This window comes from Eptesicus fuscus, chromosome 5, assembly GCF_027574615.1.
Source record: "Eptesicus fuscus isolate TK198812 chromosome 5, DD_ASM_mEF_20220401, whole genome shotgun sequence".
NCBI lineage: Eukaryota > Metazoa > Chordata > Mammalia > Chiroptera > Vespertilionidae > Eptesicus > Eptesicus fuscus.
In genome coordinates, this window is record NC_072477.1 from 641,032 (window position 1) to 665,172 (window position 24,141).

At 68.2% G+C, this 24,141-nt stretch overlaps 1 protein-coding gene across 3 annotated transcripts in view; it reads left to right on the top strand.

The window, feature by feature from the left end:
- The first annotated feature begins 7,204 nt into the window (after nt 1–7,204).
- AHNAK2 (AHNAK nucleoprotein 2) overlaps nt 7,205–24,141 on the top strand; it is a 35,425-nt gene continuing 18,488 nt past the window's right edge. For 2 of the 3 annotated variants that reach the window (XM_054715688.1, XM_054715689.1), the window contains exons 1-7: nt 7,205–7,358; nt 20,491–20,549; nt 20,646–20,744; nt 21,206–21,307; nt 22,098–22,239; nt 22,892–23,076; nt 23,199–23,528. In XM_054715688.1, coding sequence (XP_054571663.1) covers nt 7,304–7,358; nt 20,491–20,549; nt 20,646–20,744; nt 21,206–21,307; nt 22,098–22,239; nt 22,892–23,076; nt 23,199–23,528 — 972 coding nt within the window. In that variant the 5' untranslated portion in view covers nt 7,205–7,303. Of the gene's footprint in view, nt 7,359–13,763; nt 13,782–20,490; nt 20,550–20,645; nt 20,745–21,205; nt 21,308–22,097; nt 22,240–22,891; nt 23,077–23,198; nt 23,529–24,141 lie in introns of those variants that run through there. The other variant, XM_054715690.1, reaches the window with a different exon arrangement.

A 24,141-nucleotide genomic window follows, 5' to 3' on the forward strand; every position in this document is an offset into this window, starting at 1 on the left:
TTCCTGCTTCAAAGCCGGGGAGCGAGTCCGGCGGCCACAGCCCGGGCTGAGCATCCACCTGTGGACAGGAGGCCCCGGTTCCATTCCGGTCAGGGCGCAGGCCCGGCTTGCGGGCTCGGTCCCAGTCCCAGGTGTGCGGCAATGATTCTCATCCCTCTCTCCCTCCCTTCCCCTCTGAAATCAATAAAAATATATTCAAACCAACAATCAAACGAAAACGCTGCGGGAGCTGCGCTGAGGGCGGGTGCGGACCTCGCCGGAGGCCCAGGCCGGTCCCTGGAAGCAGCCCCGCCTTCTCCCTGCCTTTCCTTCCTCTGTGTCTGGGAAGCGACTCCGGGAAGGGGCAGTGGGGGAAGGAGGAAGGCAGGGAGGGCAGAGGCAGCCAAGAACCAAACCCAAACACGGGTGGTCAGGTCCGGAGACGGGGGTGGGGACCCTGGGGACGGCCCGGCGCCCCCTCACGACACGCAGACTGAGTGGGGCTTCAGCTCCCTGCGCTGCCCCGCGTGCCCTGGGCGGGTGGGTGGCCGTGGGGCCGGAGCCGGGAGGAGTGGGCAGGGAGGCGGCCCCGCTCTTCCCTGGCTCCGGAGGACGGGCAGACGGCCCCAGGCAGGGGACCCCTGCGTAGCCAGTACTTGAGGAATGCCTCCGAGGCGGAGGTGACGGCTCCTGTCCCCCGGGTCCCCCTGGGCGGTTGGTGGGAGCCGCACTCCTGGGCAGCAGTGGCTCTGGGCGGCCGAGGTGCTGCGGGCCGCTCAGCCTCGGCCAGGATCCCCAGCCTTCAGACCCCCCAGGCGCTGCTCCCCTGGGTCCAGGCACCAGCGATGCGGGGGGGAAGCCCCGCACGGAGCCTGCAGGTCCTGGCTTCCCCTCGGACGGAGGAGGTGGGGGCGGGCCCGCACCCGCTGCCCTGGCTCCCAGGGGTCTTGCCCGCTGTCTTGGAAGCCTGGGGGTCAGAGACCTCGCCTGCTGGGTGTGCCATCTGCACCCTGAGGGTCACAGTGCTGTCCTCACTCCCACCCAGGTCCACACGGGTGAGGCCACGCGGAGACCCGCTTAGAGCGGCCGTCTGGCCAGGCTCTCGCCCGGCTCCCACGCGCGTGTGTGGGTGTGGCCAGCCGCGCAGCCGGGAGGACGCCAGGAGACTGGGCGGCCCTGGGGCCGCTGCTCGCCCTCGGCCCAGTCGCTGCTGGTGGCTTCCCCGGAGGGCGGTGGCCGGCCGGCCCGGTGTCGCTGCGGAACGCACACAGGCAGCCGGGACCGTCGGCACACGGGCGTGTCCTCAGGCAGCTGGGGACTCCGGGCCGGGCGGGCAGGGGTCAGCGAGGTCCGGGCGGCCAAGCAAGGGAGAGTCCGGGCGCTCGGGGACGGGGCTCCGGGGGTCCCCGGGCGGGGCGGACGGGAGGGCAGCCGGAGTTCGGGGTCGGCCACTGACCCCCCTCGGGGCCCGGGTGTGCGGCTCCCGAGGGGCGAGCTGGGCGCGCTCAGGGCCGGGGTCGGCTCGGGCCGCACCCACTGGGCCGCGTCGTCCCAGGGCCGGCGATCGCGTCCGGCTCCCGCCGGTTGCCCGGCAACAACGCTCACCAGTCCCACTTCCGGCGTCACCACCGTGACGTCACGCTCTGGCGCAGAGAGGGGCGGGGCAGCTCCAGGCCACGCCCCCTCTGAGCTCCGCCCCCGACGCTGTGGGAAGCGGGCGCGGATTTCGCGGTGCGAGGCCTGGTGCCACGCGCTCCACGCGGACTGCCCGGCGGCTGCGTGACGCCTTCCCCGCAGGCTCCCGACCTCGTCCTTCCCGCTGCCCCCGAGCCCCCGGCAGTGCCTCGGTCCCGCCGGCCCTCCTGCTGCTGCCGTCCCAGGCGAGGGGCGCCGCTGCGCCAGCCGTGCCCTTTGCCGGCGCCCCTCCAGGCAGTCCCGGCTTTCCCTCCGGCCCGCCCCGGGTCCCGCACTCAGCCTCGGAGAGGGAGCCGCCCGGACCTCACCCCGGCCAGTCTGCCTGCGCTCCCCTCTCCCCTCCCTGGGACCTCCGGGCTCTGCTCGGCCCGTCCTGTTTGCACGAACCGCCCTCTCCCTGGTCCGCAGCCAAGCTACGGAAATATTAACTTAAAAAGTCACCGATGAGATCATTCTCTGAACGCTGGCCCGCAGCCTCCTGCTCCCCACCCTGCTTCCCGCACAACAGCCGGCTCTGCAGTGTGAGCAACCACACCGCCGTCAGACTGCCCGGCCTGGGCAGACTCCGGGGGACCTGCAGGCGGTGGCCAGGCGCCGGGCGGCCGCTTCTGGGACCCCTGGTCCACTGTCCTTGCTGTCTGCACAGCCCAGGGCCTGGCAGGAGTGTTGCCCCCACCTCAGGGGCGGGTGGGGAAGCCCAGGCCCCCGCCCAAGGTCCAGGTCCAGGCCCTAGGCCCGAGGGAGGGGTGGCCAGGGCTGGAGCCAGCTCTTCCCAGGCTCCCCATGCCCCGTGTGGACCTGGGTGGGGGTGAGGACAGCACTGTGACCCTCAGGGTGCGGGATGGCAGCACCCAGGCACACAGCAGCACCTGGCGTCCCAGACTAGTCCGAGTCCTGACCCCCAACCCGTGAACAGGGAACTTACAAGGTAAAAGGAACTTCCCAGACGTGTTAAGACTCCTGGGATGGGGAGATGGTCCTGGGAGATGGCTATGCTGTTGAGCCCAGTGATCACAGGGTCCTTCCCAGAGGGAGACGGGGGAGAGGGTGAGGGAGGTGGAGAGGGGAGAGGGGGGTACATGGTGGTGGAAGGAGACCTGATTGGGGTGCTGAACACACAGTACAACGTACAGATGATGTGTTGTAAGATTGTACACCGGACACCTATACAATCCTATTAGCCAATGTCACCCCAATAAATGCAATAAAAGTAAGTTGTTTTAAGAGAGGGGGGCAGCCCTGGCTGGAGTGGTTAGAGCATCGGCCCACGGACCGAAAGGTCGCGGGTTGGGTTCCCAGTCAAGGGCACATACCTGGGTTTCAGGTTCAATTCCCACCTGGTCCGTCTGGGCGAGTTCAGGAGGCAACCAATCAATGTGTCTCTCTGGCATTGATGTCTCTCTCTCTCTCCCTCTCTTCCCCTCCCTCCCTCCTCCTCTCTCCCTTCCTCTCTCCCTTCCACTCTCTCTAAAAGATCAATGGCTCAGAGTCAGAGAGGATGGAAGGTGGGAGCAGGGGTCGGAGTGAGGAATGCAGGTGGCCTTGAGAGGCTGGAAAGGCAAGGCAGTGGTCTTCCCTGAACCCCCAAAGGAACACAGCCCCCCCCCACCCCCCGACTGAAAAAATGAACGAACTGTAACTCTGTGCGCGGTTACTTGTCTCAGTGGCCACAGGACATCATACCTGGTGACCCCACTCAGCAGGTGCTCCGAGGGTGAGCCAAGACCCAGAGGGGGCAGCAGAGGGGACCCCGACATTGGGTGCTCAGCCCGGCGGAAGGAGGGGGTGAGGGCAGCCCAGGCTGCTGATAGGTGACCCCTGCTCCTCAGGTCAGCATCTGGACAGACAGACCCGGCATGACATGGGTCCCAGCCAAAGGCCAGGCCTCCACGGGGGTGGGCAGGGCAGGCAGCTGTTCAAGGTAAGCATGCTTCACCAGCTGGGAGAGACTGGCCAGCGAGGCAGGTCCCCCTTAAAGTGGGGGTACAGGGGCCACGAAGTGGGGTGCAGTGTGGTCAGGAGAAAGAGCCCATGTGGCCCTCCCAGGCCCCTCAGGAAGGACACCCCGGCTGCATGGGGTGGGGGTAGCTGTGGAGGTCCAGATACACCCGCCCCCCCTCCCCCGTGCCCCTCGGGGTGGGCAGGGCCAGGGCAGGGACTCGGCGAGCTATTTTTGCTTATGCTGCTGCGGCTGCTGCAAAGATGCATCAATCATTGATGCTCCTCGCGTCCCTGCTGCCTGGAGCGGCGGAGAGCCCGGTGCGGGAGGGTGGGGCTCTGCCCAGAGCCAGGCCTGCAGAGATGTGGCTGGAGCCCCAGCTCCTCGCCCTGCCTCCAACAGTGCCCTGCACCCCAGTACCAGCACCCAGGTGCCCAACTCTGGGAGGCGGCAGGCAAGCCTGGACCCCTGACCCGCGGGCCAAGGCCAGGGCTGGGGGTCCTGGGGAGGAGGGCCTGTTTGTCATGGAGAGAGCACTGCAGGACCGCACGGCCCCACCCCGGGGGTGGTCCCCAGAGGCGGTGTGTGTGCCGAGGGCTGTGAGGTGGGCCCTCGTCTCCATGACTCCGGGGGACAGCGATTCCTGAGCACGCCCAGGTGCTGTGCGGTCTGGGGTGGGGCATCTGTCCCAAGGGGCACTGGGTCAGGCTGCAGCTGAGGGGGACGAGGAGGCTCCCGGCAGCACAGGGCTCTGCGGCAGGCGCGTGGCCAGGCCTCGCTGGGGGTCCGGCCGGGCGGGGAGGCACCGAGGAGTTTCCTGGGTCCCACTGGGCGCCTTCTCCCGTCGGGCCCTGGGATCTGGGGCCTGCAGGCGGGAGGAGGGTGGGAGGGGAGGGGTCCCGCAGGAGGAGGCAGGGCCTGACCGGCTGGCCTGGGGGCAATAGCCAACTTCCAGGGGGAGAGATCAACCAAAGGACCTGTGTGCATGCATATGAGCCTATCCAATGGTTAAGTTCAACAGGGGGTTGGGGCATCCGTGGGGAGGGGTGTGGGATGGGAATGGGGGGATGAGGACAAATATGTGACACCTTAATCAATAAAGAAATTAAAAAAAATAGCCAACTTCTGGCAGACTCCCCCTGCACACTGTGGGGTGCACTGCCTGTGGAGCCAGGGCCTCCCAGGGATAAAATGGGGCCCACGTGGCCCTAGGGCAGTGGTCGGCAAACTCGTTAGTCAACAGAGCGGCAAACCGAGGCTCGAAAGCCGCAGTTTGCCGACCACTGCCCTAGGGGGTACTAGGAGTGAGCACAGCAGGTGGTGTTCGTCTCTGCTTCAGAGCAGGCAGGAGAGGGGAAAGGGCAGCCCCTGGGGTGGGGGTCCCTGCCCCCCATCCTGAATCTGGGGCCCCAGGGACCACCCAGCTGCACGGGGGCCAGCAGTGCATGGTTCAGCCCCTTCCTCGGTGCTCAGGCCAGGCAGCCCCAGCCTCTCGCCAGGCCCCCCCCCCCGCCCCGGCCCCGCCCCACGGAGCTGCTGGGAGCCACCACAGGCCCGCGTGCATCCTGCTTGACAATCAGGATGTGCCACTTTGTCACATGGAGTGAGGCTGCTTCATTTGGGTGGGGGCCCAGGGTCCCCACAACTTCACCAAGGTCACACGCCCAATGGGGACACAGAGCTGTGCCCCAAGGTCTCCTAAGACTGCCCCGTGTCCCCCGCACCCACCGCCAGATGGGCGGGCTCAGACCCTTGACAGACCTGCGCAGGCGCCGGACTGGACTCGCATCGGGCAGAGCAAGGCCGGTCTCGGGCGGGGGCGGAGGGGCTCTGGCCCAGGGCGCGCTGCCCAGCCTGAGGGGACAGCAGGCAGGAGGGGTGCGACCGTGCCGTGTCCCTCCTGAAGGACAGGCTGTGCCCATCACGCCACGGGCTGGAGACGCAGGAGGCCGCCAGGGCCTCTTCCCGGCAGTGAAGCCGCGTCTGTCCGGCCGCTGCTGGAAGGCTGCCCGCGGCGGCCGCTGCCGGGAACCGGAGTGTGAGTCATGCAGAGTGCTCACCTGGGCCTGCGTGTGCACCAGGGAGCCAGGACGATGTGCACCTGCGTGTGCGTGCGAGCTGTGCATGTGCATGTGTGTGTGCGTGTCCCATCCCAGCAGGTGGGCTGGGGTGGGTGCACGTGTGTGAGTGCGTGTGCCTTCTCTGAGTGCAGGGGGACCTGTCCAAGCAGATCTGTATCTGGGTATTGGGCCCAGTGTGTGTGTGTGTGTGAGAGTGTATGAGTGTGAGTGTGTGTGTGAGAGTGTGTGAGTGTGTGAGTTGTGAGTGTGTGTGTGTGTGTGTGTGTGTGTATGAGTGTGTGTGTATGTGTGTGTGTGTGAGTGAGTGTGTGAGTGTGTGTGTATGAGTGTGTGTGTTTGTGAGAGTGTGTGTGTGAGTGTGTGTGTGTGTGTGTGTGTGTATGTGTGTGTGTGAGTGTGTGTGTGTGTGTATGAGTGTGTGTGTGAGTGTGTGTGAGTGTGTGTGTATGAGTGTGTGAGTGTCTGTGTTTCAAGGCCGTGTGTCTGAGGGGCCTCTGTTGCAGTCCCGCCTGCCAGTAAAGGGGCCGTGTGTCCATCTGCCATCCCTGACCGGCCGGCAGCCGGCAGTGCCCCTCGGGGTGGCTGTGCTCTCCTGGGTCTGTTCTGGCCCCAGCTCCCCCAACCCCAGCAGGACTTGTCCTCCAAGGTGCCCGGCCACAGCCTGAGCCTCAGCTCACCCCCGACTCCATGGAGACACCTCCCCTGGGCTCCCCACTCACTGGCCACTTCCCCAGGGGAGCCGCCCTCTGCACAGCAACCGTGGCCCCCAACTGTCCTGCCGCCCTCACCAGCTCCCCTCTGCCCGACGCCCCTCCTCCCACCCCCTGGAGCTCTCCAGACTGGCACCCCACCCAGCGGGTGGTCTTTCCTCAGCCTCCACTGCCCCCGCCCACGGGCCTGCCAGCGGGTGGGCCAGCCTCGGTCACCGTCCTCCGCACACACCGCTCTGCTGCCTGTTCCCGCCTCCTGAGGGCGTGGCCCCTAGACTGTGGGCCCCGGGCCTTCCAGGACCCCCCCCCCTCGGCCGCACCGCGCCACCTGGGGGAGCGCATCCGGAGCCCCCAGGGCAGGGGTCAGATCACCAGTCACAGCCTCCTCCCTGCAGCCCCCCAGGGCGCCCGCACCCGCCTGTGACGAACATGCCCGTCTGGACTAGACGGTTAGACGGCGGCTCCGGGGTCCAAGGCAACTCTCTGGGCCGGAAAGTGGGGGCGGGGCGCCAGGCGGGGCCGAGCCAGGGCGGGGCTGGCCCGCAGCGGAGACCGGCGGGGTCCGGCGGGAGGCCCGACGTGGGCGGGGCCTGAGGGCGGGCATGGGGGCGGGGCCTGAGGGCCTCCCTGGAAGGGGCGTGGTCTGGTCACCACGGGGCGGGGCCTGTGCCCCCGCAGCCAATGGGCTGAATGAGGCCGGCGGCACCGCCCCCACTGGCTCGCAGGGGCGGGGCCGGGGCGGGGCCGGGCGGTGGCGGGGTCGCGGGGCGCGGGCTCGGTCCGCAGTCGGAGGCCGGCCGTCCGCGGCCGCAGAGCCGCAGAGCTGAGCCGCTCGCGCGCCGGATCCGGACCAGCGACTGAAGGCGCCGGGCCGCCGGCCGCCCCGCCCGGCCGCCGCGATGTGCGACTGCTTCCACGTGGTGCTGCCCGCCTGGCCCGGAGCCCCCGGCAGCGGTGCGCCCCTCCGCCTGCAGCCCGCGCCCCGGGGCGGGTGGGGTCCGCGCCGGGTGCGGGAGGGCGCCTCGGGGACCGGCCCGCGGTGCCGCGCGCGTCCGTGCGTCTCGGGAGCCTCTCGGGCCTCTGCCTGCCTCCTCCGGGGCCTCGCCGTCCACCTGTGCCGCCTCTCCCGCCCCCATCCCGCCCTTGGCTCTCCGGCCGCCCATCCATCTGACCGCCTCCTCCGCGGCGCCTGCCTCTCCCCACTCGCTGCCCACACCTGTCTCTCTGTCGTGTCCCCCGCCGTCCCCCCGGGAAGTTGTCTTGTCCCTGGAGATGCCGCACGCGTGAGCGGGGCGTGAGGGCGATGGGCCACCAGGCCTGCCGTCGAACCCGTTTTGGGGGTGCTTTCTGGGGTGCGCGAGATTGAGAGCTGTTGGTCTCGGTCCAGGACTGCCAGGCTGGCTGGGCCGGGTCCGTGGGGTGGCTCCTCTGTGGCTGGGCCCCTGGGCGGCTGGTGGCTGTGGCAGGAACGGACCCGAGGTCTGGGGTTCGGTGAGGGACCTGAGGGGGTCAGAGGTCAGGCCACAGTGCTGGGCGAGGGAAGGTGGGTGTTGGGCCTCGTCCTCGGAACGAGCACCAGGTGGTCTCGGTCACCTGCCTGCCGGGCACTGGGCCTGGCTCCAGGGCGTCTTGCAGGGAGGGCGGGGCAGAGGCAGTCCTCCCGCCCCGGGTTGGGGATGCGGCCCCGGGTCGGGTCAGGGATGCGGCCCCGGGTCAGGGATGCGGCCCCGGGTCGGGTCAGGGATGCGGCAGGCTGGCCACACCCGGCACCTGGCCCGCTGCCGGCGCGGGGGCTGGGCTCGGTGCGTCGGTGCAGGGTGGACCTCACTCTGTGGGGAAAGCAGATCAATGACGTGATGGCGCTGCTGGTGCAGGGGACGGGGTGCCGCTGGCCTGGGCACACCCCTCCAGCCACAGCAGGCCCTGCCGGGGCCCCTCCTGTTCCCCATTTGTCTGATGATTCTGAGGCCCAGCTGGCCTCCTGAGCGGGCCTCCCCCACCCAGATGGGAGCCGGCGGGAGACTAATAGCCACTGTGGTCAAGAGCCCCCAGCCGCCTCCTCCAGGGCGGGCCGGCCCGCACCCCGGGGATCCAGCACATCGCGGGAGAGCGGCGGGGGGCCTGAAGGACACGGGGGGGGCGTTGCTCTGCCTCCGCCCAGACTCGAGGGTCCATCTCGCCAGCCTCCTGCCTCTCAGAGGCCTGGGCCCCGCCCCGTCGGAGGCCCTCATCCTCTGCTTGGTCTTGGTGGTTCCCTGGCTTCCTGGCGGCCAGCGAGGCGTCCGCTCTTAGGGGTGGAGGTCAGCGCCTCTCGTGGGCAGTGGTGGGAGACCTGCTGCATCAGAGGGGGGTGCCCAGCACACAGAGGCGGAGCCTGCACCCCCTCCCCCCATAAGGCCCCAGGGGGTTGGTCCAGGCCTTTTCCAGCGGAGATTCCTCCCTAGCGGGCTTGGAGGGACCACACCCCTGGTCTCTCCATTCACCCACGCCTGCCCCCTGCACCAGCCACGCAGGGCCGGTCTGCACCCCTGTCCCACGTCTAGGGCAGTGGTCGGCAAACTCATCAGTCAACAGAGCCAAATATCAACAGTCCAACGACTGAAATTTCTCTTGAGAGGAGAAAACCGACTTCTGTGCATGGGCCACGAAGTTTCAATCGCACCGTACGTGCGCGCCCGCACTTGGTATTTTGTGGAAGAGCCACACTCAAGGGGCCAAAGAGCCGCATGTGGCTCGTGAGCCACAGTTTGCCGACCACTGGTCTAGGGGGAGAGAGCCATATCCCCTGCAGCCTGCGTGTAAAGGCTGCCCCCTGGTGGCTGTGCAGGGAACATACCCGAGCAGGGATCTGCCCAGCCTCCCAGCACCAGACCAGGTCCAGCTCCCTCCCCACATCCCAAACCGCCCTCCCAGGTGACCTTCCCTATTCCAGAATGCCCTGTGCCACCCCCACGCAGGACACGGAATCCCTCACCTGCGATGGCTCCCGTGGCCACACCCCTTCCTCTCCCGGGCCATGGCTCCTTCCAGAGGCACAGCAGGGTCTGGACAGCTGGGCGACAGGGAGCCCCCTGACCTGCGGCCTCACACCTGAAAGCCCCTGGCTTGGCCGGAGAAGCTCCCACGAGGGCCAGGGAGGCCCCAGGGGCAGTGCTGACCATGCAGGGGGTCTGGGTGGCTCTGGGAATGTCAAGGCCTCCCCAAGGGCAGTGCAGTGCTGGGCCCCCGTGGCCCCGCCCTCCTGCCCGGCCCTGGGCTGGAGGACTGGAGGCTGGATCTCGCATCTGTGAACAGGAGTGACCACAGCTGCCACGGCCAAGGTCAGGCAGAGCTGGGCAGCCGGGCGGACAGTCTTTGCGCCGTCCACACTAGCGCAGGGCTGTGTCCCCATCTTGCAGACGGGAACACTGAGTCCCGGAGCAGCGAGGCAGAGTCCCGGAGCAGCGTGGAGGCTCTCTGGCCTCTGCAGGGCCCAGAGCGGCCATGTCACATGCTTTACGCAGTGACCTATGACCGGGGCAGGGGCGCCCTCGCGTGCCCCTCTCCAGCCTAGAAGTGTGCCTGGCAGGGCGGGCATGGAGGAGGAGGCACACGCCCAGCCCTCCCGCCACCTTAATGAGATGGACCCTCAGAGCCGCTGCTGGGGATGGCTGTGCCCTGACAGCACCCCTGGGTCTGGGACAGCTGGGCGTGTGCCCCAAGTCCTGGGAAAGGGGTGGGGTGGGGCCCAGGCAGTGTGTGCCCCCCCCCCCCCGCTCCCCCCGGCCCATGGCGTGTGGACCTGCGGCAGGAATGCCCTGTGGGCTCGTCTCCCTCAGTCCAAGCTCTTCTGTCCTGGACCAGCCAGGAGCCGCCTCTTCCAGGAAGGCCCCCTGACTGCTGGGCCCACCCACTCTCCTTCAGGCTCTGACCCTCTCTGCCTCCTTCCGGGCGGCCCTTTGCTGAAGGCCCCTGTGTTTTAGGTTCGGCCTGGGGGTGAGCCCCAGGCAGGCGGGGTGAGGCCCTGCCACCCACCTCAGGGCTGAAAAACCCAGACCTTCCCAGCTTGGTCCTGTGCCTGGGAGGAGGCGACCCTGCGCTCAGAGCTAATGTGAGGGGTGCCTGCCTGCGTCTGTCTGCATTCCAAAGGCCCCGCACTTGGAGGCCATGCAGCAGAGGCGAGTCAGGCAGCCTCGGGGGCAGGAGCAGTCAGGGAGGGCTGCTCGGAGGAGGATGGCGACAGCCGCACTGCAGGAGGCCTGGAGAGTGTCAGCTGGGGGAGCGGCAGGTGGCCAACAGGGTGGGGTGGGGTGGGGTGGGGGTTCAGGGGAGCGGGCAGGGGCCGGGCTGTCAGCAGGGGGGGCTCTTTTGAGGGCACCAGGTTGCTCCAAAGGGGTTCAGGGCAGGTCCTGAGGGGAGGGGGGAGGCTGGACGAGAAGATGGGGGGCTGAGGGCTGAGAGGGGGGCTGGGGTGAGCCCAGAGCGGGCTGAGTGTGCACACGGGGAGTGTGCACCGCTGCCTCCCTGACCCCCACCCCCCAGCTCCACTCCAAGGCAGCTGCCACCCGTGCCGGGTCAGAGCCTTGGGGGCGCCTCTGCCAGGCCTCCCCCCCCACCCCCCCACCTCCAGGCTCCCCGTGTTTTTCTTTTTTTGGAAGCCCAGGGGCCGGGAGCCAGAGGCGGCCTCGCTGGGATGAATATTTAATGGCAGGAGCACTTTCTAAAATGGAAAAATGGATCTGGGCCCGGAGCTGGAAGGTGGGGCGGGCGGAGGCAGCGCCCCTGGGCCCGCACTCCCCACCGCTGGTCCCTGCCCTGCAGGAGCCCCACGGGAGGGCGCCTGGCAGGCCCACGGCCCGGGGCTGGGAGGGGCCGGCCTCGAGCTGCTGAGTGCAGGGAGGGTCCTCCAGCCGCATCCTGCCTGGCCCCGGGGTGTCCGCGTCTCCCGTGGGCACCGCGGGTGGTGGGCGGCTCAGGCCCACTGGCCGCTGGGAGCTGTGCGTGGGTCCGACCACGTCCTCTGGAATCTGCCCCTCCCACCCAGCCTCGGCCCTGCCGGACCCCCGTTTCCCGAGCTCCGCGGGCCTTGCTGGACCCTCGGGGGCGGGACGAGGGTGGCCTCACGGGGCCTGGCTGTAGGACCCTCCGGGGCACCCCCTTCCCAGCAGGCCTTGCTCCTGGGTGGTGCCCGCACCCGAGGGCGCCTCGTGACACATCCCCTGAGAATGGCACGCTCAGTCCCGGCCGCCTTGCCAGCTGATTCACTATCAGCTGCCCCGGCCCTGCCCTCCCGCCCGCAGCGCCTTCCGAGGGCCGTCTGCAGGGGCCGGGCTGCAGCGCCGGGCAGGGCACTGGCTGGGCAGTGGGGCTCAGGCCCGCACACTGCAGCTCCCACCTGCCCGCCGGGCCTGGCCGCGGGGAGCCAGGGGTCGGGGCCGGCGTGTCCCTGCAGGACTGGAGCCAGCGGGGGCAGCGGTGAGGGCAGCCCCCGGCTTGAGCCTCTACAAGGTCACGGTGGTCTTGACCCTGAGCCCCGTGCTCCCAGCCTGACCCTCCCTCCCTGCCCAGGGTTCCCGGCCTGTGCAGCCGCGTCTCCCACCCCCACCTCCCGCCAGTCCATCTGGGAGCCGCGGTGCACAGCCTGGGCCGGGCTGCTGGTGCTGCCCCCGGGGGCGGGGCCCGGGGTGGGGGGAGTCCGGTCCGAGCTGGAGGGCGCCTCAGGCCCAGGCAGCGGCATGAGCACAGGCCTGAGTCAGGGGGGGCCTGTGGTGGGGGAACCGGGCCTGGGCTCAGGGAGGGGCCCAGCTCGCAGGCCCCAGAGCATTAGGGCTGGAGGTGCCGCCCTCAGCTTCCCAGGTGGGGGCCTGACAAAGGTGACCCCAAGGTGCAGGGGCTGAGGTCAAGGAGGACGTGGGGTTCAGGAGACGGAGGCTGAGGAGGGGGTGCGGCGACCCTGCCCCCTGCCAGCCCCCTCCCACTCAGCCAGCACCCCGACCTGCCCCGGGGCGGTGAGGGTCTGGTGGGGTGTCAGGCTGTAAACCGGGAGCTCCCCGGTGAGAGCGTGGGGCTGGGAGGGGTGTCCTCTCACCGGCAGTAAAGTTGTTTGTGGCTGTTAAGGTGTTGGGGTGCAGGGGCCAGGGTGGCACTCCCCAGGGCCTCTGACCCGTCTCGTCTGCCCACCCGGCTCCCTGCCCGGGGGCTGGAGCTTTCTCGGGGAGCCCTCGGAGGAGCCGGGCCTTCTCTGCCCGTCGCCCCACCTCCCACTGCTCCCGGCTCCTTGCGTCCGGGTGGGGGCCCCTCTCCAGCAGCTGCTTTTGTGCCTGGGGACCCCAGCCGCCCAGGGCCCCCCGGCCTGCAGCCACCACTGCCCTCCCTGCAGGGCTGGGCCTGGCCACTCGCTCCCCCGCCCGCGGCTCGGCCTGCTGCGACCTGCTTTCGGGGGGCAGCGCCCCAGCCGCGGGCCCACCTGCAGGCCTGGGCGAGGGCGGACGGCCCTGCACGCGGCAGACGGAGGGCTGTGGGCCGTCCGCCCTCCTGCCCGGGCCTGCACCGGCCGCCTGCCAGGGCTCCGGAGCTGGGAGGAGGCTTTCCCGGGTGTGGGCTGGTCCCGAGGACGGCAGCGGGGGGGCGGCGGGGGGGTGACAGGTGGCAGGTCTCTGTCGGACCCCTGGGGACCTGGGTCCTCAGACTTGGGGTGTGTGTTCCCAGCCACCACGTATCTGCAGGTGCCTGGGTGGGGGTGTGAAGGTGCCCCCCGATGCCTGCTCCCCGCCCCCCAAAGCTCTGAGTGGCGGGGCTGCTGAGCTTGGGCTGAGAGGGCCGGAGGGGTCAGGCTGCCCTCCGGGGCGGGCGGGGGGGGGGGGGCGGCAGGCCCAGGCCACTCCCCCGGCCCCGTGGGCGGGCGTGTCCAGCCCCGCTGGCCTGGGTGGCAGGGGTCTCCGCAGCCTGGGGCCCCAGATGGAGCAGGATCGGTGCCCGGCTGCGGTCCCTCCTGGAAGGGCACCGACAGGGAGACTGAGGCAGAGGGCTGTGTGTGGCCTGTCTGAAGGGTCCCCTCTGACACGCGGGTCTGGCGGCACAGCAGGAGTGGGCCGGGCCGGGCCGGGCGGGCAGAACTGGCCTGGCTTGGGCTGGGCCGTGGGTGCAGTGACTCACATCCCCACGCCGGGCTGGGCGGTGTTTCCTTCCCCAGTCAGCTGCTCGGGCTGGGGGCTGGGGGAGGGGCGGGTCCCCACTCTCAGACACAGAGCGGCCTGGAAGGGGCGGCCCCCTCCCTCGTGCCAGGGAGGAGGCCTGAGGGAGGGGCCGCGGAGGGAGGGGCCCAGGAGGGCAGCTGGGCGAGCCACGGGCGGGCGGCGGGAGCTTCACTCCTGGGCCGGCCGAGAGGACGTGGGCTGGGTAAGTGGCTGCAGCTGTGCCCCGTCCCACCCTGCCCCTGCCTCCCCCGCTGCTGTTGGAGGGGCACCCCCAAAGTTGGACCATGTGACCTGGGCGGGGGGGTTTCCTGAACTTGTTTGGCATCTGGGGACCCTAGAGTTTGTGGAGGGCGTTCAGGCAGCCGCCTGCTTACCTGAAGGTTATGGGGGGGTCGGGGGGGGGGCCTGGGGCCGCGGGGTCAGCCACCGTCAGGGCACCCTGTGCTGGGCACCTGGGGGCTGGCCTCTCAGCCCGAGAGAGGCAGGCTCTGCCCCCTGTCCCATCGGGGGGGCCACTCCTTTTGGCCGTTGGGCCCGTGGAGTTGGGGGCCGCCTGCCCGCCCCGTGCCTCAGTTTCCCCAGTTACCGCGGGAGACGCGCTGAGCCCACCTGCTTCCTCTCAGGCCCCGGAGCTTGGCTGCACCCTCAGGCTGGGCAGGGCCCTGCTCGGTCCGGGAGGTCTGCCCGCTCCTTCCCCGCTCCGCGCATCACTCCCTGCTGTAGCGTTTATTAGGCACCGACTGTGTGCCTGCTCTGGTGCCGGCTGAGCCAGTGCCGGGGGCCGGGAGCTGCGGGGCGGGAGTGATGGCCGCGGGCCTGTGCGCTGGCAGAGGAAACAGGTGAGAAGCTGAGGGTGGGGGGAGCCCGGGCTGGGGCGGCGGCTGGGAAGGTTGGGGCACAGGTGCAGCCGTGTGGCTTGGGGGGCTCCAAGCCTCGCTGACCGGGAGGTAGCAGGGAGCTTTCTTTAAAAAAAATATATATTTATTGATTTTTTACAGAGAGGAAGGGAGAGGGATAGAGAGTTAGAAACATCGATGAGAGAGAAACATCGATCAGCTGCCTCCTGCACATACTGGGGATGTGCCCACAACCAAGGTACATGCCCTTGACCAGAATCGAACCTGGGACCCCTCAGTCCGCAGGCCGACGCTCTATCCACTGAGCCACACCGGTCAGGGCTAGCAGGGAGCTTTGAGGGGTGCCGTGGAAAGGGTCCCCTGTGAGCCCTGATGGGGTGGCTGACCACAGGGGCCGCTGAGAGGGCTGGAGCGGGGAGGCACGAGCCCCCCCAGATCTCGGGGACCCAGGCTGGTCCCGGCCCCCCTGGAGCCCGGGGGCACCTCCTGGCCACAGTTATCTCGAGAGACAGCGGGAGGGGTGCCGCCCGGGTCTGAAGGTCTCATGACCGTCAGCCCAGCACTGTCCTCGCGCAGCTCCCGGACGAGGGGGGCCGGGTCCCGGGGTGAGCCCACGGGGGGTACGGTGCGCCGGAGCTCGAAGCAGGGTCCTAGGCCCAAACACACTTGTCCACCCCTCTCCCCCCCCCCCGCCCCCCCCCGGACCTCTCAGGCCACCTGGGGCCCCCTTGGCAGCCCTCCTCCCAGCAGGTCTCACGCCCGCCGTTGCCCCGGGAACATGCAAATGCGCCCCCACACCTGGCCCCCCTGGAGGCCGGTGCTGGGCCAGGGGCTGGATGCAAACGGGGGTTTTGTTTAAGCAACACAGCCGCCCGCAGGCCACCACCTGGGCGCTGCTGGGGTGCTGTGGGGGGGCTGCCCCCTCCAGCCCCCTCCTGGGACCCCTGCCCAAGGATTCCAATTCCTGGGACTGCAGCTTTTGGGCTATAGGGGTGCCCACCTCCATGCACCCCAAGTCCAGGGCCTCCTCCCTGGATTGTTTACGGCCTGATCAGGTGGCGTCTGAGGCGGCAGAGGGTGGGGGCGGGCTGGATGGCGGAGCACCAGCCGGGCGGGGCCTGCGCCATGAGGAGGGGGGAGGGGCGTGCCACCTCCACACCCTCCCTGTGCAGGGGGCTCTGGTGACCTTATAGTGACCCTCACTGTCTGAGGGGACTGCTGGGCCGCGTCTCCAGTGTCTGACTTTGGGCTGCGGGTGGGGCCTGGCCCGGCCGGGCAGCTGATGGGGTGCCCTGCGCTGGGGGCGGAGGGGTGGCGCCCTCAGGAAGGGACGGCAGTGAGATGCTCGGGGCCTGGGCGCCCTCCTCGCCCTCCGCAGGGCTGTGGGGCCTGGCACGTGGCCTCGCCGGGCAGCCAGCATTGCCTCCTTCCTGTGGGTGCCCTGGGCGGCCGGCTCTCCCTCAGGGGCGCAGAGGGACCCAGAGCTTGAACCTGCAGCCTGGCCACCCCACACTGGCCCAGCCCGCTCCCTGCCCGTGCAGAGGGCTCGGCGGAGGGCCCGCGAGGGGGTGGCCTGAGGGTGGACCCGGCCGCGTGGGGCAGGAGCCTCCCCCCTCAGCTTCCCAGCCGGGTGTGCCCGCCTCCCGCTGTCAACACCGCCCTCCGGCCCTTGTCGCCCACGATGCTCCCGGAGCAGATCTGGGGGACAGCTTCCCAGGGGCCCTCCCACCACGGTGCCCCCTGCACGGGGCGCCCCCCGCACGGCGCCCAGCCCGAAGCCCCGCTGGCCGGGGCCGCCCCCTGCCCGGGGTCCCAGGGCCTCTCCCAGGTCGGTGCGGGCGCCGCCCCCTCGGGACCCGGACGCCTGCCAGGCCGCCTGCGCAGGAGGCGGTCACGGCTTGTTTTGTTGTGACTCAGAGTCAGGCCGCGGAGGCTGCGCCACGCCGCGGGGGGGCGGGTTTCTGGGCTGCGAGCCCTCCCAGACCGCCCACCCTCTGCCAGCCCAGCGGGCCCCCCTGCTGGCCGGCCCTGGGCAGGCGGCTTCCCCTCTGCAGCCTCAGTTCCCTCATCGCCTGCCCGCTCACTCTCCGTGGGGGCGGGTGAGGGGAGAGCCTGGGATCGGCTGCTGGGGGGCGGGCAGGCTCCGCAGGATGGGGCCCAGTTCCCACCCCTCCCCGACTAGGCCAGAATGGGGTCCAGGACTCGCTCTGCTCCCCGAGCTCCCCGCTCCCCATTGCTTCCCAGCTCCCCCCCCCCCCCCCCCCGTGGCCAGGGTGGCCTGGGACAGTGCCAGGGAAATGGAGGCTCAGAGGGGACAGGCTCGCTCAGGGTCATCAGCCAATGGGCCAGGGAGCCGCTGCCAAACTCGCCCCCCCCCCAGCACCGGCCTCCCGTCTGCTCTGGAGCGACAGCCCCCCGCCCCCCAATCCCCAGCGGCGTGCTCAGGGCTGGCGGGAGCTTAGTGGGTTTGGGGGGGCAGAGTGGAGGGATGGGGGCCGGGTTTGAGGGCTGAGTCAGCACAGACCGGTGCGTCTCCCGGGCCGCGGCTTTCAGATGGTCGGTGGGTCGGCGTCACGCGTGCAGGTTCCTCTCTCCACTTCCATGGTGCAGGGAGTGCTGTTTGCTTAAACGGCTGCCGGAGCGTCCGTCAGTTAGAGGCTGCCGCTCCCCCAGCGCGGGGAGCCCCCCCCCCCCCCGCCTGCAGCGGGCGCCCCTGCTCACAGCGAATGGGCGTGTCTGAGTCCTGGGGGTGCTGAGCCCCTCCTGGGCCAGCTGACCCTCCCCGAGCTCCCCCTCCCACTGCTGCCCCTGGACGGCTCTGTGAGGGGCCGGCTCAGTGTTCTGCCCGTTTTTCGGTTTTGCCGCGTCTCTCCCTTTGGGGTGCAGCTCCCTGCGCACTGGGGGAGGGTGTGGGGGGGGGGCGGGGGGCTGGTAAACTATTGTCTCTTCGCCCAGGGACGGCTTGACCTTCACCCCCTCGGAGGTGCCCTGTGACTCAGAGAAGCCCCTTACGGCTTCAGCTGGCTTTCCGGCCGCTCGGGTCCTGGTTCAGGACTGTTCGCGCCCGGAGCCGTTTCCACGAAGTGGATTGGTTTTGTGTTTGTTGTTGTAAATCCTCCGCGAGGATGTTTTCCATTGGTTTTCAGAGAGAGCGGGAGGGAGAGGGAGAGACAGGGAGAAACACCGATGGGCTGCCTCCTGCACGCACCCCGACCAGGGCCCGGCCGGGGAGGAGCCTGCAACCCAGTCCGTGCCCCTGACCTCAAAGGGGCCCGGGGCCCTTCCATCCGACGGCCGGCGCTCTACCCACTGAGCCACCGGCCCGGGCCTGATGGTGAAACCAGGCCCTCGGCTCTGCCTCTCGCGGGAGGCGCACACTTCCTGTGGCCGACGTGGGTGCCAGGCGGGCGGTGGGGGGGGGTCCCGGCTCCTGAAGGACCTGCCATCTCCCGCCGCCTGCTGTCTGTCTGTCTGCCTGTCTGCCTGCTCCTGGGGTTTTGTCTGTTCCCTCGGTCTGAATTCGCATTTGCCCGAGGACTACCGATGCCGACCTCGTCCCGTCTGGTGCATCCGTGTTCTAGACTCCGGGCAGGTGTACACAGATCAGGTGCGTGTTGGAGGTGTGGCCGCCGGTCGGCCCACGCTGGGCACGGCCATGGGACGCGCCTCACCCGCCCCATCCTTCCACCGTCTGCTGTCCCCGCCCTGCCAATCACACCAACACCCGCCCCTCGAGGGGCCGCCCTTCCCGTGGTCCCTGCTGCTCCGCCCACACGGGCCATTCGCACCTGGGACGCCCCGAGGTCGCAGACTGACAGTTTATTATGATTTTTGGATGAATTACCCCCTCTCTATCATTATGAAGTATAATTCTCCATGGCACTAGATGTGCACATAACTTCTTTGGTTTTACCTTATTTTTTATTCTTGTTTTCCTGTGGTTCCACTGTAAAACGGCCTATCTACCTGTATATATTTAGTTCTAGCTTACAGCTAGGTCTTGCTTCTTTATCTCATCTGACAATCTCTACCTTTTGTCTCAACTCTTAAACTCCCTAGGTTTAACGTAATTGTTAATATGGTTGGTTTAAATCCTACTGTCTTGCTAATTGCTCCCTATTTTATCCCATCCATTCTCCGCTCCTCTTTCCGTACCTGGTTTTTAGGATTAATTAACATATTTACGTACATAATCACACAGTAACATACATACTATGTATACATCCTATATGTTTATATGTAATACTAGAGGCCCGATGCACGAAATTCGTGCAAGAATAGGCCTTCCTTCCCTGGCTGCCGGCACCGGCTTCCCTCTGGCACCTGGGACCCGGGCTTCCCTCGCAGCCCCTGCTTCATCTGGAAGGTCGTCTGGAAGGACATCTGGTCTAATTAGCATATTATGCTTTTATTATTATAGACTAGTAGCCCATTTGCAGGAAAAATCCTGCAAGTGGCCGCTGCAGCCGCATGCGCTGCTGCTGCTGCCGCTGTTGCGGCCGCTGTGCCTGCACCTGCCGCGCCTGCACCCGCCCGCCTCTGCCACCCGCCCCACTCCGCCCCTCCCCGCCCCGCCCCGCCCGGGCTTTCCCTCTGGCAGCCATCTTGCTTTCAGCTTTTCCTCCGTCTTCCTTCTAAGTTGTCTTCAGTCTTCACTCCTCCCTCCCTCAGCGTATGCAAATTAACCGCCATCTTTGTTGGGCAATTTGCATACTCACCCTGATTGGCTGGTGGGCGTGGCTTGGGCGTAGCGAGGGTGCGGTCAATTTGCATATTACTATTTTATTAGGTAGGATGTTATTCGTATTCCGTTTTACTTCCACTATTAGCCTTTTTTTCTTTTCTTTCTTAAACATATATTTCTTTATTGATTTCAGAGAGGAAGGGAGAGGAAGAGAGAGAGACATCAACGAGAGAGAATCATGGATCGGCTGCCTCCTGAACGCCCCCTACTGGGGATCGAGCCCGCAACCCAGGCACGTGCCCTTGGCCGGAATCAAACCTGGGACCCTTCAGTCCTCAGGCTGACGCTCTATCCACTGAGCCAAGCCGGCCAGGGCTGTTAGCCTCTGTTTCTAATGGGCTTATGGTTCGCATGATGTGTTTATTAATTTTTTTTGTTAATCCTCACCCAAGGATATTTTCCCATTACCTTTTAGAGAGAGTGGAAGGGAGGGAGGGAGAGGGAGGGAGAGAAACATCAATGTGAGAGAGACACATCGATGGGTTGCCTCGCACACGCACCCCCACCTGGGCCGGGGATCGAGCCTGCAACCCAGGAACGTGCCCTTGTCCGGAATCGAACCCGAGGCCCTTGGGTTCAGGGGCTGACGCTCGAACCAATGAGCGCACGGCCAGGGCTTCTGGCCCCTCGCTCTGCTGTCCGATCCCGGAGTGAATTTTCAACGCCAGGGCTGTCCGCGGGGTTTTTGTTTTTTATAATTTCTGTTTCTTTATGACCGGCTCCCTTCACGGATGCCGTCCATTTCCCAGGAATCCTTTAGCATGTTTCCCTTAGCGTTCTGGACAATTTTATTTTATTTTTCAGGTTTCCAGTCCGTTCTCGATCACTTTATTCTCATTTTATTGTTTTAAATCTTTATTGCTGGAAGTGTTACACAGGCCCTCCTCCGCCCCCTCAGCCTCTGCCAGCTGCCCGTCCGCCTCCCGAGCAGATGTGCAGCTGCCCTGAGGCCTGTGGGCCGGAGACAGGCCGGCCCTGCTCCGCTCCGGCCGCGGCCCCTGCCTGCCGCGGTTTCCGCCCAACGCCGGGCCTTGCCGGCTGCATCCTGCGCTGCTCGGCTTCCCCTGGGGCTGGGATGAGTTGGTTTAGCCACTTCCTTGGAGACACCTGTGAAGTCTGTCGCGTTGTCTGAGCTCCGTGCATTCTGGCTCCCTGCCCCGCCCGCCTGTGATCTCGGACTCAGCGTCCAGGACGGGGCGACCCCCCCTGGATGTACACCTGCTCCCCGGGCCCCACCGCCAGGTGCCCGCCTGCCCCGCCCCGCACCCCCCCCTCCCCCGCAGGCTCACTGACCCAGCCTCTCTCCGCAGTGTCTGGACGGCAGCTGCAGGCCGAGGATCCGGACGCGGACACCGAGGAGGACCGCTCTGTACGTGAGGCCCCGGGGACACTGCCCTCCGCACCCCTTCCCTGGGCCTGGGCAGGGCCCGGCGGAGGTAACCCCACTCTCCCCCCCCCCCACCAGGTGACTGAAGGGCCCGGGGAGGAGACCATCCGGCCCCGGCCACAGGGCTCCTCGCCTGTCTACGAGTGCGCGACTGAAGGCAGCGGCTTCGGACGCCGGGTAAGGCCGCTGGACGGAGACCCCGGGCTGAGGGAAGGCTCCGGCGGGGCCCGTGGCCGCCTCTCCTCCCGCATCGCCCTGAACGGGCAGCTCACAGGCGTGTCTGCCCAGCCCCGCCGCCCCGCCCCCGCCCAGGGTCTCGGCTGTGCCTGATCGGCTGCCCTCTCTGCCCCCACCCCTCCCTTCAGCTGGTCAAGGAGGTGTGTGCACACGTGTGTACATATATGTGTGTGCACGCACATTTATGTATATGTATGCATGTGTGCCCGTATGTGCATGTATGTGCATGTGTGTGAGGAGCAGACCTCATGCTCCTGTGGGCGGCAGGGGAGGAGACAGGTGGTGTCCCACAGCCGCGGCCCTGAGCCCCCTCTGCAGGCAGCCCCGCCCGGGGGTTCCTGCCTCCCCAGGTCACTCGGTCCCCGGGCGGGGCAGGAGGGTGACCCTGTCTGTGGCCGTAGGAAGACACGCAGAGCAGGCCAGGCTCCTCCGGGCGACGGAGGTCCTGGTGGAAGCGGGATTCCGGGGACTCACGGACGTTTTCCAGGATGAGCCGTTCGGAGGTGGGTCTGGTGGGAACGGGGGCGGGGGGGGGGGTCAGGGAGGTGGATCCCCCACAGGGCTCCAGGCCTAACACCCACAGCCCCAGATCACCTTCTGCTCACAGGCTGCCTCTGACCCCGTGGGGAGGGCGGCCAGCAGAGGCCCAGGCAGAGCAGGAGGAGCGGTGCGGGGAGCTGGGCGTGCACCCCGTCAGGCCTGGGGTCGGGGCTCCAGGGGCTGGGCCAGGCTGCGGGCCGGGGACCTGGGTGCACACACCTCCCTGCTCAGCCGCGTGCGGGTGGGGCTGCTGCACAGGCTGCGGAAGGTGCTGGGTTCCGTGGGCTCCCGGAGAGGAGGGGCACTGCCCTGAGGCCGCCTGTCTGTCATGGGGTCCCGGGCAGTCCTGCAGCCCCAGGCCAGGCATTTGTGACCCTGGCCGTTTGAGCACCAGCGGCCTCACTGGCGACCAGAGCTCACAGCCGGTGAACAATGACTGAGGGGCCGTGAAGGCTCTGACAGCTGGGAGCAGAAGCCCCTCCCCTTTGCTCCCCAAGCCCCTGGGGCTGCCCCTGAGTCCTGGCGGGTGGGGGCGGGGACAGGAGGAGGCCATGCCCCCCAGGCGGCTGCAGCTGGCTTCCTGCAAAACTGGGCCACAGCAACCCAGGCCCGCCTGGCGGTGCCTGCCCGTGCCCTCTGCGCTGGAGGTGGGCAGGACTGGGCTCTGTCCCGAGGAGGCAGCCCCGGCTCTGGGCCCGGCGCAGGACGGCACGCGCTCACCCCGGCCCCGTGTGCTCTGCTCCGTCCATGCAGGAGGCGACCGAGGTGACCCTGAAGACCGAGGTGGAGGCCGGCGCCAGCGGCTACAGCGTCACGGGCGGCGGGGACCAGGGCATCTTTGTCAAGCAAGTGCTGAAGGGCTCCTCGGCTGCCAAGCTCTTCAGCCTGAGAGAAGGTGCCCTGGTCGCGTCCCTGCTCCCCTGCTCCCCAGCAGGATGGGCGGGTCTGCAGGGGGCCAGGCCAGCCCGGAGCTCAGGATGTCACCCCTATGCTGGGCTCTCTCCCCTGTGACGGTTGGGGTCGGGGTGTGGGGGGGGACGACGCCTGCCCGCACAGGGCTCCATGGAGGGAAGGGCTGGGCATGTGGCGACTCCCTCTCGTGCACCACACCCCTCCACACCCCTGCAGGCCCCTCCGCACCCCTGCAGGCCCTCCGCACCCCTGCAGGCCCTCCCACACCCCTCCACACCCCCACAGGCCCCTCCACACCCCTGCAGGCCCTCCACACCCCTGCAGGCCCTCCCACACCCCTCCACACCCCCACAGGCCCCTCCACACCCCTGCAGGCCCTCCACACCCCTGCAGGCCCTCCACACCCATCCAGGCCCTCCACACCCATCCAGGCCCTCCCACACCCCTCCTCACCCCTGCAGGCCCTCCCACACCCCTGCAGGCCCTCCCACACCTCTGCAGGCCCCTCCGCACCCCTGCAGGCCCCTCCACACCCCTCCGCACCCCTGCAGGCCCCTCCACACCCATCCAGGCCCCTCCGTCCCAGGAAGGACAAACCTGGGAGCTATGGCCATGACGACTCTGTCTCTGTCTAGGGGATCAGCTGCTCAGCGCAACCGTCTTCTTTGACCACATTAACTATGAGGATGCTCTCAAAATCCTCCAGTACTCAGAGCCGTACAAGGTCCAGTTCAAGATCAAACGGAAGCTCCCAGCCGCAGGGGCCGAGGACTGGGCCTCCAGCACCGCTCAGCACACCCCAAAGCACATGGGGACCCAGGTGAGCCCGCCGTGACCCCAGGGAGGCCGGGGGGGGGGGGGGGGCGGGGAGGCGGGGGGCCCTGAGCCCAGGCCACGGACTGCTTGTCCCGGCTCCAACAGGCTCCTCTCCCTGCGTTTCAGGACGAAGATGTCGCCGAGGGGGGCACAGACACGCCCGTGAAGACGCTGGAGAGAGACGGGGACCAAGAGCGGCTCATCGCCAAGTCCAGGGGAGGCCGCGGCCGGCGGGCCCAGCGGGAGAGGCTGTCCTGGCCCAAATTCCAAGCCACAAGGAGCCAGCGAGGGCCCCGGAGGTCGCACAGCTCCTCCGAGGCCTACGAGGGGGGCCAGGCCCCCGACGGGTCCCCCACGAGCTCGGACACGGAGGCCCAGTTCCTGGCGGAGGAGCGGGAGCGGATGGCAGGGGCCGGCAGCCAGCGGAGAAGGAGGTTCCTGAACCTGAGGTTCAAGGTGGGCTCCGGGAAGGGACCATCGCCGGGGGGGGGGGGGGGGCGCCGAGGCAGAGGGGCCCGAGGCGGGACGGTCCAGACCCCCCGCCTTGCGGAGGCAGGGTCCTGGGGTGACAGCCGACAGGACACGAGGGCTGTGGCACAGGCCAGCACGGAGGGCAGGGCAGCAGAGACCCCGGAGGGGACACCTGTTCTGAGCATGGAGGGAGGGACGGGCAGACGCCGAAAGAAGACAGGCGGGGAAGGGCCAGGGGGAGAGGGTGCCCCAGGGGGCAGCTGGGGTGGGCCCAGCCCCCGGATGAGGTGGGGCGGGCCACGGGGAGGGAGGCGGAGGCTGGACACGGGCATGGCCAGGTTATCCCTGGAACACCCTGCGGGTGAGGCCGCCCAGGGTCCCACCAGCCGAGTGCCAGGCCCGAACACACCGACAGACGCCCACCTTCAGCTTTTCCAAAGGAAAAGAGCTGGGCACCGAAGCAGGAATGGAGGCCCGTGAGCCGGGGCCCAGGCAGGAGCAGCCGGCCGCTGCGGCCACGGAGGAGGGGGACCAGGGCCCAGACACCCCAGGGGACAGAGTCCCCACAGCGCACGGCCCACACGGGGAGGATGCCAGA